The sequence below is a fragment of the Ictalurus punctatus genome, chromosome 12, assembly GCF_001660625.3.
Source record: "Ictalurus punctatus breed USDA103 chromosome 12, Coco_2.0, whole genome shotgun sequence".
In the NCBI taxonomy this organism is placed as follows: domain Eukaryota; kingdom Metazoa; phylum Chordata; class Actinopteri; order Siluriformes; family Ictaluridae; genus Ictalurus; species Ictalurus punctatus.
In genome coordinates this window covers 4,981,211-4,998,710 of record NC_030427.2, presented here as the reverse complement: position 1 = coordinate 4,998,710, position 17,500 = coordinate 4,981,211, and the positions used below count along the sequence as shown (strand labels likewise).

General features: G+C 43.4%; 1 protein-coding gene across 2 annotated transcripts in view; it reads right to left on the bottom strand.

The window, feature by feature from the left end:
- Positions 1-17,500, bottom strand: part of LOC108272961 (TSC22 domain family protein 1) — a 51,916-nt gene that overhangs the window by 9,549 nt on the left and 24,867 nt on the right. For both annotated transcript variants that reach the window (XM_017481854.3, XR_008397255.1), the window contains one exon: positions 11,564-11,615. In XM_017481854.3, the coding sequence (XP_017337343.1) occupies positions 11,564-11,615 (52 nt within the window). Of the gene's footprint in view, positions 1-11,563; positions 11,616-17,500 lie in introns of those variants that run through there.

Here is a 17,500-nt window from a genome sequence, read left to right as displayed (position 1 = left end):
GCAGCGGTCTGTTTATTTAAATGTGAAAGTGTAATAAAAATATGTTGTCCCTAAAATCAATGAATAATCGTGATAAATAATCGAGATCTCAATATTCATCAAAATAATCAGGATTATCATTTTGGCCATAATCGTGCAGCCCTAGCATACAGTCTGTCCGGACAGTACTGTAACAAACCCATTACATGACAATGTAGCAATATCAGATCAATGTTTAGATGAGTGTTTTGCTCTGCTTAGAGAGACCGAACTAGCTACATTAATCTCTTCAGCCAATTCATCAACTTGCATACTAGATCCCGTACCTACATGTTTGTTTAAACAGATTTGTCCAGGAGTAATTGAACCACTTTTAAATATAATCAATTCTTCCTTAAGCACTGGCTATGTACCTAAATCACAAATTAGCGGTTATTAAACCCTTGATTAAAAATCCTGATCTTGACCCGCCTCAATTGTCCAGCTATAGACCAATATCAAATCTCCCCTTCATCTCTAAGATTTTAGAAAAGGTTGTAGCAAAGCAGTTATGCTCGTACTTAGATAGGAATAACATTCATGAAATGTATCAGTCAGGATTTAGACCTCATCACAGTACAGAGACAGCGTTACTTAAAGTAGTAAATGACCTTCTACAGACCTACGATCAGGGTTCTGTCTCGTTGCTTGTGTTACTCGACCTTAGTGCAGCTTTTGATACTATAGATCACATTATTCTACTTGATAGACTAGAAAATGTTGTTGGCATTAAGGCTCAGGTCTTATCTGACCGATCGTTATCAGTTCGTAGATGTAAATGGTGATTTCTCCATGCGTACTGAGGTTACTTTTGGAGTTCCACAGGGTTCTGTTTTAGGCCCATTGCTCTTTACTTATATATGCTACCCCTAGGACAAATTATTCGTAAACATAGAATTAGCTTCCACTGTTATGCTGATGATGCACAGTTGTATGTTTCAGCGAAGCCAGAGGACAGACAGAAGCTTAGTAAAGTTGAGTGTAAAGGACATTAGACATTGGATGTTAATTAACTTCCTTTTACTTAATTCTGATAAAACAGAAATACTTTTATTAGGCCCACGTGTAGCTAGAAGTAATCTTTCTGATCACATGGTTACTCTGGATGGTCTTTCTGTTTCATCATGTACAGCAGTTAAAGACCTTGGAGTGATTATTGACTCCAGTCTATGATTTGATGCTCATGTAGATAATATTACTAGGATAGCTTGCTTTCATCTCAGAAATATTTCTAAGATAAGAAATATACTGTCACTACATGATGCGGAAATACTAGTTCATGCTTTCCTCACCTCTAGATTAGATTACTGTAATGCCTTACTGTCTGGATGTTCCAGTAGGAATATAAATAAGCTCCAGTTAGTCCAGAATGCAGCTGCTAGAGTCCTAACTAGAACTAGAAGATACGACCATATCACACCAATATTATCAGTACTGCATTGCCTCCCAGTGAAATCTCCATTAACTATAAAATACTTTTATTAGCCTATAAAGCACTAAACGGTCTTGCGCCACAATATCTAAGCGACCTTTTGGTTTTATATGATCCGCCACGCCTACTTAGATCAAAAGATGCAGACTATTTGACGGTACCTCGAATAGTGAAGGCTACACCAGGGGGAAGAGCTTTCTCTTATAGAGCCCCACAGTTATGGAACAGTCTTCCAATTAGTGTTCGGGACTCAGACACAGTCTCAGTGTTTAAGTCTAGGCTTAAAACGTATTTGTTTACTGAAGCCTACCCTGACTAGATTCTGTTCTACTACTTCGCAGTCTATTCTTCTCTATTCGTCTATTCTTCTCTAATTCCAGACTGCTGGGACTACGACTGCTCCTAAGGCCATACAGACTTCATATAAATCCATAATGAATTTTTTCACACTATCTGTTGTTACCCAGATGAGGATGGGTTCCCTTCTGAGTCAGGTTCCCTTCCTCTCAAGGTTTCTTCCTCTTAAAACATCTTAGGGAGTTTTTCCTTGCCACCGTTGCCACTCAGTGGCTTGCTCAGTTGGGATAAATTCACACCTTTAATATCTGTATACCGTGTTGATATTTCTGTAAAGCTGCTTTGAGACAATGTCTATTGTAAAAAGCACTATACAAATAAAATTGAATTGAATTAAAATTAACCGAAAATATTAAATGTAGTTCATCAGAAGGTAAATTAATGTGTCACGGCTCGCACTATGTTCCTAAAGTCTGTCATAATTGATCATCTCAAGTTTTCTCATGCCTACTTGTGTGTTATATTGTGGCACATTAACGTTACCATCTCTAAAAAACTAAGCTTCAACTGTGCTCCTAAATTTTTGACTGTGCTCTTAAATTTTTGTAATTAGGAGCACAAGTGCTCTAAAAAGAAATTGTTACCGGAGAGCCCTGATGTAATATGAAGCAATGTGATAACATACAATTAAAAATGACCTTATATGGCTATAGGCATTGTTTCGACTCAGGACAGCTGTAATGACACTGCTACTGTCAAGCAACTGCTTAATTCCGTACACAGCGGTGCTTCACCTTCGTGCGTTCGCTGAGAGCAGGCTAATGGTTGAGAGGCAGGAATTTGACCAGTAGTTGCTGCAAGCCTTTTAGAATCAACCAATTGGTGTGAGAGAAGGCAGGAATAACAGAGAGCAATGTCAATATGTGCACACATGATGCAGTATTAGACTATAATCATATTGAAACGAAGCAGAATCATGGACATTTTCTGAAATTTAGAAATCCCGGCCGGACACTTTTTTAAGGTCCGAAAAAGTGGACATGTCTGGGAAAAAGAGGACGCATGGTGACTCTACAAAAGCATTTCAGAGAACAATTTGTGTTCACTTCTACCAAATTAACTTTGCACAAAATTTATTTGCGCATGTACCAGGAAGTTGCTCATGTGAGCCACGACTGGCAAGTGAGAACCAGAACTATAATCATGCAGCTGTCTATATTGTGTTATGTTAAATGGTTAATTCCTTGGTTTTAAATGAAAAGGATTGTAATCCTGATAGTATTCCCATTTTGTACAAAATGTACCTGTAATCTGATTACTTTGTTTTTTGACGTAACTGTAACGGATTACAGTTACCAGATTTTTGTATCCTGAGTACGTAACGCCGTTACATGTATACATGTGCTGGATATTGGCAAAAGTTATCCATCAATTTTCATCTGGGAGACTGTCTCTTTGATGGCACTGCTGATTACAGCAGGACATCTATCAGTAAATAAGGAAAGTTTCTCTACACACACATTCCATGGAGTGATCATGTCAAAGACCCCAGGAGCAGCTAATTTTAGTTCATTAATGTGATTTGTTGCATTAATATGTTTTTTCATTGTTTTATTCAAACCATTATTTTTCAATAGTAACATTTATAAATTAACAACTTTAACTTTTTAACCAGTACACTGGTGTACCATTCTGGCGGAGGAATGGAAATTGACTTATCGGACATTTTCAATTAGTATAAACAAAGGAATTATTTTATCATTGCAAGTCTGTTATAAGATTGGCTTTCTGTGTGTGCAGTGTCATGTCAGGCGGTCACACTAGGCTAAGCATGCGTATTTTTGTGGGCCTGCGAATATGGGCGGGAACAGGATACGACATCATCTGTCAAAACCAGGCAGACTCTCTTTTTAAGTTGTTTTTATAATCTTTCAAAGCTGTGTTGTGAATAGCTCGATACCGCTAAAATCAGCGCCTCCATTTAAAATTTTTTTTATTTATTTATTTATTTTTTTTAAAAGGTCACGCAGTGACATTGCGATTATTTATTGGCCACACGTCTTCACGTGATACGATTACGCAGATTAGAGTTCACCAAATTTGAACTTTCATCACACAGCGTAGTACAGTACAAAAATTCTACGCATGGGCTTGCGTTTCCGGTCTGCTGTTTTGGGATGCGTTTGAATTGAAGTCAATGGCGCGCTAAAGCTTTGTGTGACTTCCCCATGACTCTGGTGAGGAATTGTAGGGTTTTTTTGAAGAAAGACAGCATGGATTGAGCCAAGGTGCATTCCAGCTCGGAGTGGACACGGTCCGTGAAAAGTAAATTATTTTTATTAATAATATATTAATAATATTAGTAATTTTTTCACATGGCATGGAAGTAATTGTTTTTACATGTAGCATGGCACTGCATTTTTTATAATAATAAATGTCACGATTTCCCCTTGAGACAGTGCTGCAATTTGCAGCGAGCTCGGAAAGCCGGAGTGCGTGCACGAGCGCTCAGCGAACACATGCTTTTCGGTTGTTTATGACTGTGACTTTGTTTACTGTGAACACGTGCGTTTGTATTGATTATGTTCGGTCTCCACCCCCGTTTAGTCATTGGTTGTTGTCCAAAGGTCTCTTAACATTGGTTTCAGCTGTCCGTGTTTACCCATGATTATGTTATTCATTTAAACCCCTCTTGTCTCTGTGCAAATTGCACAGTATTGAGTTTAGCTCTATACCTAGCGCTCCCTTTCTCGTTTCCCAGTTATCGTTTCATGTTTCCTGTGATTTACCTTGTTTCTCGTTTCCTTGTTTTTGATTACAGCCAAGCCCAGTTTATGCCCATTTGCCAATCGCCTGACCCTTTGCCTGTTTTGACCATGTCTCTGTATAACGATTTGGATTTGTCTGACTGCCTCTCTCCTTATTAAACGTCTTTATCTGCATTTGCATCTGTGCTCAACTCCATTAGATCCCGGAACGTTACAGAATACTGCGTCCTAATATGGATGCAGCAGGAAGATGGAGGAGACGTCATACAAGGAAAACCAAGCAAACCGTCCCAGCTGTGGATTCGATCCAGTTTCCGCAGTGGAGAAGAACCGAGCTTCCGGAGCTGTTTGATGGTTTGTCAGGTGATCCTGACTTTTCTCTTGGGGACTACAAGATATACTTTTCTAGCCTAATGGACCCCAAGCCCAGCGAGAAGCAATGGCTTGGGTTCCTGCTGTCCCGGTTTTGTGACCCAGCATGCCAGTGTGCGCAGTGTTTAGCAGCCATGGGATCCAGGGGACTGGAGAACGTCAATCAGTTTGTGGGACTAGTCGTGAGGATGTTCGGCAGTCCAAAATCCTGGGCAGTCTTTGAGGATCTTGTGGGGGAGCCATGCCTCAGAGATGAACCTTGATGTGCTGTTTACTACATATTACGAGAAGGCTAAATGGGTGACCTCCTACTCAGAGCTCCAACATGAGACTCACAAAGTGGTCTCACTTGCTGAGCTCCAACCAGAGGTCAATGTGGCGACCTCATCTCCAGAGCTCGAACCTGAGACCCATCAGGTGGTCTCACCTGCTAAGCTCCAGCCAGACGTCAACATGGCGACTTCAGAGCTCCAGCTTGAGACATACAAGGTGGTCTCACCTGCCGAGCTCCACCCAAAGGTCAACGTAGCGACCTCGGCACCAGAGCTCCAGCTCGAGACACATGAGGTGGTCTCACCTGCCGAGCTCCAGCCAGAGGTCAATGTGGTGACCTCAAAGCTTCAGCTCAAGACCTCCAAGGTGGTCTCACCTCCTGAGCTCCAACCCGAGACCGACGAGGCAGTCTCATCCCCAGAGTTTCAGCCTGAGACTCACAAGGTTGTCTCATCTCCAGAGCTCCAGCATGGAGCCAAGTTCCTGTCCAAGGTCGAAGAGACAACCTTTCAAGCCAAGTTCTGACCAACCAAGTTCTCATGCCTGAGACGGACAACACAGCCAACCAAGTTCAGGCTGCAAAATCGATAGGAGAACGACACTCAGACTTTCTGCATGACTGTGGACACCACTCAGCATCCCTAGACAGTTGAGGATGCTACTCAGCCACCCTGTTCTACTGAGGAAGTTTCTCCACCTCCCGTTGCAGCCAAAAGCTCCGTTTTACTTCCCTACGCTGACGTGGAAGCCACTATGCCAAGATTAGCTGAGGACCTCGCTCTGCTTTCCTGCTCCGCTAAGGATGCCACTCAGTCTCCTGGTTCAGCTGGGGAAATTTTGCCCAGATGCCAAGACTGCCAGGTGAGGGGAGTGTTTTCTGGCGCTCCGGGAGGAGCAAACCGGGAGGTGGGGGGGGGGGGTCCTGTCACGATTTCCCCCTGAGACAGTGCTGCAGTGTACAGCGTGCTCGGAAAGCCGGCGTGCATGCACATGCACGAGCCAGGTGCACAAGCGTTCAGCGATCGCACGCTTTTCGGTTGTTTATGACTGTGACTTTGTTTACTGTGGACAAGTGCATCTGTTTTGATTATGTTCGGTCTCCGCCCCCGTTTAGTCATTGGTTGTTGTCCGAAGGTGTGTCAACATTGGTTTCAGCTGTCCGTGTTTACCCATGATTACATTATTCATTTAAACCCCATGTGTCTCTGTGCAAATCGTGCAGTATTGAGTTTAGCTCTCCCTTTCTTGTTTCCCCTTTATCGTTTCCTCATTTTTGATTACAACCTAGCCCAATTTATGCCCGTTTTCCAATCGCCTGACCGTTTGACTGTCTTGACCACGTCTCTGTATTACGATTTGGATTTGTCTGCCTGCCTCTCTTAATAAACGTCTTTATCTGAATTTGCATCCGTACTCAACTCCATTAGATCCCAGAATGTTACAATAATCAACAACAAATGCACCAGCATGGGAAAGAATAGAAATATAGAATTATTATTGTTATTATATAAATATAAAAGCCAATTTAGCATTTACTATGGGTGATTTTTGGGTACTTATTGTACTTTGTATTCATGATCATTTATTGTTACAGAGAAGAAGAAAATATTCTTGATCCTCCTCGCACTTCTGAAGATGATGAGCAGAATGACCGGCTAAAAGGCACAACTGGCTATGACTGGCTCTTTTATGTGAAGCCACCAGGAAGCAGCTGTTAGTGACATGCAGGATATACTACCAGTAATACCAGAACCTGGTCACTGATGAACATGGTAGCCACAAGGTCTAGAATTGTGAATTTTGGGAGTTATGAAACCACAAGTTTAGTCAGTGATGCGTCACAGGTGGCAGAGAAGAGGCCATGCTATCCAATGACAATTGTAAACACCTCAACCTCTGCACCAGAGCAGAGGTTTACTTGTGTCTTCTTTCCTTTAGAAGTCAGGGGACGTTCCACTGTTGAGCTTGGGTCTGCAATGGTTTCGGTTTGTGTTTGACTTGAAGTTTTGGTACTTTGTGTCTTCTTTTTTGATGAAGTTGAACTTTTATTACTAATTAGTCTTGGTTTTTCTCTTGTTAACCAGGTCATATCTGTCTGACACTCCATCGAGTGCTTGGCTGGTAGTACCACTGAGGCAAAAGATTTCTCAAATTTGAAAATAGTGAGCTTCTCAACCTCTTTGCTTTCTTCTACATAGTTCACCTTTTTTTAGGCATTTCACTTTTTTAATTTCTTTCTCTTTTGATCCACGTAGGGCCACATAGATCCCGTACATTTTCATGAGGCTGGATGGTCACCTGTGCAATTTCTGCATTTTGGTGGTTTTGGACAGGTTTCCTCATCCCTTTCCTCTCCACAACTGCAACAAATAGGCTTGTTCTTACATCCAGCAGAATTACGACAGTCTCTGACAGTTGAAGCATCTAAGAGGGTTGGGAAAGATCAAAAGGGACCTTCAGATATAATAAATCAGATTCACTCTGGTGGATGGGGTTTGTCAACCATCATGATGCACGTGCCAGTTTTTATGATTTGATCTCCTTTTTTGGCCATGATCCTCTTCACAGTTATGACACCTTGTGGTGATAGAGGCTGAGCTGCTTGTGCACTGAGGTCCTACACTTCCTTAAACTTGCATCTGTTAAGTCAGTGAAATGCGCCCTTGTGGTTCGTCTCCGCATTCTGAGCTGATGCACAATAAGCTCTATCTGCCACATCCAGCCAATTTATATTAAATGTGATTAATTCTGGGTCATTTCACATGCACGTGCTTCCATGTCACAGTGTCTGTTTACAAGATCTGTTGAAGATTTAGTTTCTTTTCATGTGTGCCAAGACATTTTCAAAATTCCGATCGGACTTTTTTTTAAGGCCATGTCTGGGATAAAGAGTATGTATGGTCATCCTATATAGATACATACATATACATATACATATATACATATATATATATATATATATATATATATATATATATATATATATATATATACATACATATATATATATATATATATATATATATATATATATATATTGTGAGGAATTAGGCGGTCCTTCCGGCTGGCGGAATGTTCGGCAGGAGGCTGCCCACGTCGTGCCGGTGCGGCAGTTGGAGAAGGAGCGATTTCCTTCTTATGTGCGCCGGCACTCTGCCGGTCGCGACAGTACCCCCCCCTCAGCTCCGAGCCTACTGCCGCTCGGTGGTGGGCCCAGAGGGTGTCGGTGAGGGCTTCTTTTAGGGCCTGGAAGGCCCTTTCTGCATCGGCTGTCCACCTCACCTGGTCTGGCTGGCCCTTCTTTGTAAGGTCTGAGAGGGGAGAGGCTACAGCAGAAAAGTTAGGCACGAACCTGCGGTAGTAGCCCGCCAATCCCAAGAAGGCACGTACCTGGTTTTTCGATGTCGGACGCGGATAGTCCTTCACAGCCTTGATCTTCTTTAGTTGGGGCTTCAGCATTCCCCGTCCGATACGGTATCCCAGGTACTGGGCTTCCGTCAGCCCTGGGTGGCATTTCTTTGGGTTCGCTGTCAGGCCAGCCTCCCGGACGATGGGGCCCACCCTGTCAATCCTTGCTTGCCCCTTCACACGTCGCCGCGATCTCCGGGGCCCGGCTCTCGGTACCACCCGGAATCCGGGCCAGTCTCGTCCCAGGAGGAGGGGCACGGGGAGTTTGGGGATGATTCCGACCTGAAGGGGCCAGGTGCCGGCTTCGCCCCGGATCTGGACCTCGGCTGCGAGGACTTCCCGGGTGTCCCCATGGACGCAGGTCATGGTGAGCGTCCCGCTTGGGCGGCGTCCGTCAGGCAGGATGGAGGGCTGGGCGAGGGTCACCGTGCTCCCGGTGTCCAGTAGGGCGGTTACTGGTTTCCCTTCGACCCACACCGTCAAAGAGGGTGCCTCCGGCGGTTGCCGCTGATGGAGGGCGCAGCCTGCGAGCCATGGTTTTGTCAGCAGCCAGGCGGCTTCCCTCTCCGGCTCTGTAGGCATGGACTCATTTCGGGGGTGTTCACAAGTGGGCGCCCTCTGGGGGTTCCTCCAGGTGCAGGGCCGGGTCTGGCGGTCGGACCGGGGCACCGAGGGGCCGATCGAGGTGCTGCTGCTCCCCGGGGTCGAGCTCTAGGGTGGCCAAGGTTCGCTCCAGGACAGTCAGGAGTTCCTGGGGCGTAGTTGTGGCATGTGCCCCCACAGCCTGTCTCTCTGCCCGTGGTAGCGCCCTCAGGAAACGGTCGACCGCCACTTTCTCTGCCACCTCTGAGGCGGTATGCCGATCCGGCCGGAGCCATCGTTTGGTGATCCGGATGAGGGCGCTCATCTGGCACCGTGGTCGGGCACCTGGTCGATAAACCCAGCGATGGAATTCAGTAGCTGCCTGGCCAGGGGTTCGGCCACACCATGCCAGGACTCCCTCCTTCATCGCCAGGTAGTCTGCGGCCTCCTCCGGCTCGAGGGCATAGTAGGCTGTTCGGGCCTCTCCCGTGAGTAGTGGGCCAAGGGCGTGTGGCCAATCTTCACGGTCCCACCCCTCCCGGCGGGCGATACTCTCGAAGGCTTCGAAGTACGCCTCGAGGTCCTCTTCGGGGCCGAGGGGGGGTAATAGGCGGCGGATCTCACTGCTTGCGTCGGGGAGAGGCACGGAGGCGGCGGGGGCCTCAGTCCTCATGGCGATCAGTGTCTGTATGGCGACCTGAAGGCTCTCGGCGAGCTGCTGTGTCACAGCGTGCTGCTGGAGGCTGGCATCCAGCAGGTATTGCAGGGTGCGGTCCATTTTGGGGGGGCTCCTTTTTTTTTTTTTTTCCTCTCTCTAACGCGTTTATTTATAAAAATTTTTTTTCTTTTTTGTGTGGTAGTCGGGTCTGTACTACGCCTGCATCCTCCACCAGTTGTGAGGAATTAGCCCGGGGAAGGGCGGCGTACAGACCCACAGGAGACAGAAGGATGGTTGTAAGCGGTGGTTTATTGTGGCTAGGGTGAAGTGAATGGGTTATAAGTGGATAAGCGCGGGGTTTTGTGGAGGCGTGGCGGCCGGCGGAGTCTACTCGTGGCGGAGGCGGGATTCCCGAGGCGGGGCGGGGGTTTTCCCGGGCCGGCGTCCTCCGTGTGTGCGACTCTCACTATCCGGCGGTCTCGTCCGCGCTTGTGCCTTCTGAAGAGAGGGAGAGAGAGAGAGATTAGCGTGGGGCGTGAGATTACCGTCGTGATCGGAGATTGCACATCGCTGCAAACACGCACGGAGTCCGTCTTGACGCTACGATATTCTCCTCCCCCTTCCCAGCCGGAAGCACGCCCTTTTATCCTCCTCCGCCGTCGCCTGAGTGGTGGGACTTCCCCGTTGGATCCGCCAATCGCTGGCCGGAGTCGCGTCAGCCCCGCCCTGCCGCGGCGGTCCTTCCGGCTGGCGGAATGTTCGGCAGGAGGCTGCCCACGTCGTGCCGGTGCGGCAGTTGGAGAAGGAGCGATTTCCTTCTTATGTGCGCCGGCACTCTGCCGGTCGCGACAATATATATATATATATATATATATATAACACCCTATAACATGTTTTTTTGCATTCAACCTTCCTTCTACTTCAAGTGTTAATCAGTCATCAGTCTTAATAAAAAAAGAAACTGTACAAGAATTGAAGAAAAAACTACTTATGTTTTTTTATTTTATTTTTTTAAATGTAATTTTAAAAAAAAATAAATAAATAAAGTAGTTTTTTCTTCAATTGTTGTACAGTTTCTTTTAGGCCTAGTATCTTATTTTCTTTGTGTCCATTCATCCAGATTCTATTTGTACAGTGGAATATCGTGTGTTTTCATTTGTTAGCGTCGATTTCAACTTGGCTGTGTTCTCGCTTTATGCATTGAGACTCTATTTTGCTGTTGGTAGGCTGTAGCAAACTAATTTCAACCAAGATTATAGTGAGATCTTCTGTGTCCATAAAATGTTTGCCTGGAGTTAGCTGAATGTTCTGGTTTACCACATCACTACGATTATACAGTCCACAAATAAACTGTCCTCCAACTGCCAAAGTTCCCCAACTTTAAGAGATTCAGAAAGGTTTGTTTGCTTTTAATAGGCCAAAGTTTTCAGCAGTATCCAAAACATTGCAGCAGCAGGGATATTGAATCAGATTTAGAATAACAAAGCATAGAGGGATCTAGATGTTACACAAGAAGGACCAAAATGGTCCAGCCTCCTGCAGATGGAGGCAATCTACTGTCAAGTTATTTAGAATGGGGGTCCATGGCACATTCTTTGCCTAACAACAATCAAAAAGCCCCAAGCTGCTAAATACATAAACAGACCTGAGGTGTGTTTTTCATCAAGCTCTATAAGCAATAATGGTTCTTAGTGAAAGGGACAATATATTAGTTTTAACCATCATTAAAATAAGTAAATAAATTAAAATCCTCACCATTGCTTGCTCAATCTTGTTGTCTATGGCCACAACACTAGCACCCGAAGAGCTGTAGGGAGACAGACAAACCATTAAGAAATGCATAGATGATGATAATTTATCAGAGATATTCATGATATAAAATGAAATAAGCATATAACTGCAAAGATGGCAATTATAGGCTAATTATGTGGCACAGTAGCAGCATTCTGATATGTTAGAAAAATAAATATTCCTATAATATTTATTAATTATTCATCATAAGCCTAAGTAGAGTGAAAGGCATTATCAAGGGCATCAATGGCACTAAATCCCCCTTGCCTCCAATTGCTCTTGGCAGATGGACTAATGCTGTGCCTTGAAAGTTTTAATTTGCAATTTGTATGTCTTTTTTTTTTTTTGTCATTTCCCACCCCTGGATTGTCAATGTGCAAAGCCGGAAAAAACACCTCATTGAAAGTGTGTCTTTTGTGTGTTACCATTTTGGACTGAAATTTCAGTAGAGCAACAACAGCGTACCATAGCAAGTGGTGTTAGTAACAATCTAGCCAGCAGACAATTAGCAACAACCTAGCTGGATATTCTTAGTAATAACTGTAATGTTGAAGAGTACTTTCTCAAAACAGTGATTAGTATGGTCAATATTACAGTACTGTGCCTGTATATTAACTGATCTAAAGCTAATACTGTTATAATACCTCGAATTTAATACTAATTTAAGAGAAGGGGTACTTTACACTGTTCACAAGTGTGTGCAGCCATGTTTATTTGACGTCACTCCATGAATGGGAAAGGAACTGGTAGTTGAGAAGACCCCAAGTTGCTGAGTTGAAATTTCAAGTTGAGGAGGTGTTTTCTGTATTGTAGGCTGAAAAAAGGTTTTTCACTACACAGTTTTGCACATTCTTCTACTTGCACCTTACTTTCAGTTGTACTGTAGTGTCTTTGGATTCCACCTACTCATCTGACTGGTTTCCTGTCCACTGAATGTACCATTCCATCACAGGCGATTGCTTTAAGACTACATAGCAATTTCATTAAAGTGGGGGCAATGAAATATTTACCAAAGTGTCTATATTATTCATGAAGAAATGTGATTTCTTTTCCCAGTATGCAGTGGTTAGTACCTACCAAAAGTGGTTCAAGGAAGGACAATCGGTGAACGTTTAGGGGGTCATCGGTGCCCACGGCTCACTGATACTCATGGGAAGCAAAGGCTAGTCCATCTGATCTAATCCCACAGAAGAGTTACTGTAGCACAATTTGCTTAAGCAATTAATGCTGGCTATTACACTAAGGTGTCAGAACACACCATGCATCGCAACTTGCTGCATATGGGGATGTGCATTGACAGAGTTCCGATGTTGACTACTGTCCACCAACAAAAGTGGCTACAATGTGTCACATGAGCATCAGAACTGGACCATGGAACAACGGAAGAAGGTGGACTGGTCTGATGAATCACATTTTCTTTTACATCATGTGCATGGCCAGGTGCATCACTTACCTGAAGAACAGCAAACACAAATGCGCTTTCAATGAAGTCAAGCGAACCCCCGCCGTTGAAATGCTACAGCTACAGTTAGTCGAAAAGAGGCTTGATCACGACAAAAAAAATCATGGACTTTGAATATACGTAGAAAAGAAGCTTGAACAATGTTAACATTAGTGAAACGCTATATTACTTTGAATTATGCGAAAAAACTGATTCATGAAGTTACTGCTGTGTGATTTCAAAGAAATATATCTAGATGTGATTGTTTATTGTTCACCAAGATTTATTTTTATTTCATTTTTTGATTGCGTATTCTCCAATTTACGGGAATACGAAATCTCTTGCATACGAAACCAAACATACGAAACCAAACATACGAAGCTAAGCTTGCGCATGCGCAGAGATCGTCCCTAAACCACATTGGATTTCATTGTACATATAGGCTATATCTTGAACTGGTATGTTTGTGCTATATATGAATGGATTTTTAAGTAGATTATACTCTAGGCATTTCTATGACGTGTAAAAATGTTTATTTTATATACCTGAATAAAAGATTTTGAAGTCCCAATCCCTTTGTTGCTAATACATGGTCGAAATCGCGCTTAATAAATATGAAAGTTGATCTGATAGTGGTCGATATTGCGCTTGAATGTGAGCGATAATAGGGGACAGTACACGATACAAGAGATATAACAGAGTATACTCTCATATATTATACATCGATGATAAGATTATACTTTGATTGGATTATACTTTGATTAAAATATTCCATATATTATCACAACATAATCATCAGTTGGAAGAGTGGGTTGTCCACTAATCATAGAGTTGGAGGTTCGATTCCCGGCCCGCATGAATCCACATGCCGAAGTGTCCTTGGGCAAGACATTGAACCCCAAGTTGCTCCCAATGGCAAGTTAGCACCTTGCATGGCAGCTCTGCTACCATTGGTGTGTGAGTGGGTGTGTGAATGGGTAAATGAGACACAGTGTAAAGCACCTTACCATTTATGATGGTTTTGTCGGAATCACGCTTCGTTTCGACATATAATATCCGCTTAGAGTCATTACATTTAGAGGCTTGCTTTCAAAGATAAAATGTGTATAAAATTGTCCTCGTTTTTACGGCTTGAAAGTAGCTTGATTATACATCATATCGACTATAATCTTTGCGACTTTTCGCCGACTATTCGACGTCGAATTGTTTGCTGGGAGATGGCACCAAGATGCACTATGGGAAGCAAACAAGCAGAGGCAGTGTGATGCTTTGGGCAATGTTCTGCTTGGAAACCCTGCGTCATGGCATTCATGCTGATGTTACTTTGACATGTACCACCTACCTAAACATTGTTGCAGACCAAGCACACACCTTCATGGCAACGGTATTCCCTAATGGGAGTGGCCTCTTCAGATAATGCACCCTGCCACACTGCAATGATTTGAATGGAATGATTTGACGAACATGACAGAGTTTATGGTGTTGACTCGGCCTCAAAATTAACCAGATATCAATCCGATAGAGCATCTGTGACGTGCTGGACAAACAACTCTGATCTTTGGAGACCCCACCTTGCAACTTAAGCCAATTTTTCCACTGCACAGTACAGCTCGACTCAACTCAGCTCCCTTTTCTGAGCTTGAATTTCCACTGCAGTTTAGTGCCACCTCAACATGGGTGCCATCTTCCACTCACTTTCACACTGGAATAATGTATTATTGAAGCCCTGTACAAATACATGGTCAGACTGTATTCCAAATGCCTTTCTGTTCACTGAACATGGACCCTTTTAAAGATGTAAAATAACTGTGTTCTAGAACCTACATAGTGTATATATGATTAAGTTAGATTCAACTGCGACAGGAGTGACTTCGATAAATGCCTGTTTGGAAATCGGTAACAAGCGAGACGTAAAAATCTAAGACTTTGTTGTAATTTTATCTGTAATGAGACAAATGATACATGATTTTCAATTAATAGAATATTACTATACGCAAAGTACGTATGACAAATTTATTCAGGCAAAATACAGATCCACATGTTAAGGAGAATTCCCTACTCCCTCAGTGCATTGCTCACATGCAATATCATCACTACAGAACTTAAACCATCTGCTGCTAACTTCTTGGTGTTACACACCTTCAGAGGTCTTGTGGATTTTACGAGTCAGATGACAGAGCTGTCTGGGGGCCTAGTGGAAATACACAATTTTATGGAAGGGATTTTTATTGTTAGGGCTGATCGGGGGGGGGGGGGGGGGTGTATTATATATATATATATATATATATATATATATATATATATATATATATATATATATATATATATATATATATATATATAGTATCTCACAAAAGGAAGTACACCCCTCACATTTTTGTAAATATTTGATTATATTTTTTCATGTGACAACACTGAAGAAATGACACTTTGCTAAAAGTAGTGAGTGTACAGCTTGTGTAACAGTGTAAATTTGCTGTCCCCTCAAAATAACTCAACACATAGCCATTAATGTCTAAACCGCTGGCAACAAAAGTGAGTACACACCTAAGTGAAAATGTCCAAATTGGGCCCAATTAGCCATTTTCCCACCCCGGTGTCATGTGACTTATTAGTGTTACAAAAGCTCAGGTGTGAATGGGGAGCAGGTGTGTTAAATTTGGTGTCATTGCTCTCACACTCCCTCATACTGGTCACTGGAAGTTCAACATGGGACCTCATGGCAAAGAACTCTCTGAGGATTTGAAAAAAAGAATTGTTGCTCTACATAAAGATGGCCTACGCTATAAGAAGATTGCCAAGACCCTGACACTGAGTGGCCAAGACCATACAGTGGTTTAACAGGACAGGTTCCACTCAGAACAGGCCTCGCCATGGTCGACCAAAGAAGTTGAGTGCAGGTGCTCAGCATCATATCCGGAGGTTGTCTTTGGGAAATAGACATATGAGTGCTGCCAGCATTGCTGCAGAGGTTGAAGGGGTGGGGGGGCCAGTCTGTCAGTGCTCAGACCATACGCCGCACACTGAATAAAAATTGGTCTGCATGGCTGTCGTCCCAGAAGGAAGCCTCTTCTAAAGATGATGCACAAGAAAGCCCCCAAACAGTTTGCTGAAGACAAGCAGACTAAGGACATGGATCACTGGAACCATGTCCTGTGGTCTGATGAGACCAAGATAAACTTATTTGGTTCAGAAGGTGTCAAGCATGTGTGGCGGCAACCAGGTGAGGAGTACAAAGACAAGTGTATGTTGCCCACAGTCAAGCATGGTGGTGGGAGTATCATGGTCTGGGGCTGCATGAGTGCTGCCGGCACTGGGGAGCTACAGTTCATTGAGGGAACCATGAATGCCAACATGGACTGTGACATACTGAAGCAGAGCATGATCCCCTCCCTTCGGATACTGGGCTGCAGGGCAGTATTCCAGCATGATAACAACCCCAAACACACCTCCAAGACGACCACTACCTTGCTAAAGAAGCTGAGCGTGAAGGTGATGAACTGGCCAAGCATGTCTCCAGACCTAAACCCTATTGAGCATGTGTGGGGCATCCTCAAATGGAAGGTGGAGGAGCATAAGGTCTCTAACATCCACTAGTTCCGTGATGTCGTCATGGAGGAGTGGAAGAGGACTCCAGTGGCAACCTGTGAAGCTCTGGTGAACTCCATGCCCAAGAGGGATAAGGCAGTGCTGGAAAATAATGGTGGCCACACAAAATATTGACACTTTGGGCCCAATTTGGACATTTTCACTTAGGGGCGTACTCACTTTTGTTGCCAGCGGTTTAGACATTAATAACTGTGTGTTGAGTTATTTTGAGGGGACAGCAAATTTACACTGTTACACAAGCTGTACACTCACTACTTTACATTGTAGCAAAGTGTCATTTCTTCAGTGTTGTTACATGAAAAGATATCATCAAATATGTACAAAAAATGTGAGGGGTGTACACCCTTTTGTGAGATACTGTGTGTGTGTGTGTATGTATATATATATATATATATACACACACACATACATACATACACACACACACACATATATATATATATATACACACACACACACACACAACATTAGAAACCCCTTCCATAAAATTGTGTAGGTTCCCTTTGTATATATACACGCACACACGCACAATGGGGGGAAAGAAGTATTGGATACGTCAACATTTTTTTCAGAAAAATATATTTCCAATGAAAAGTTTATGTGAATAGCTTCACCAGACATCAGTATTAACTCAGGAAATCTGCACATATAAAGAAAACCAAACATCAAAGTCCATAAATAATGTTATGTGTAATAAAGTGGAATGACACAGAAAAAAAGTATTCAATACACTAACTGAAATGTATTTAATACTTAATGGAGAAGCCTTTGTTTGTAATGACAGCTTCAAGACACTCCCTGTATGAAGAAATTAATCAGTCACAGTATTCAGTATTCAGGTGTGATTTTGG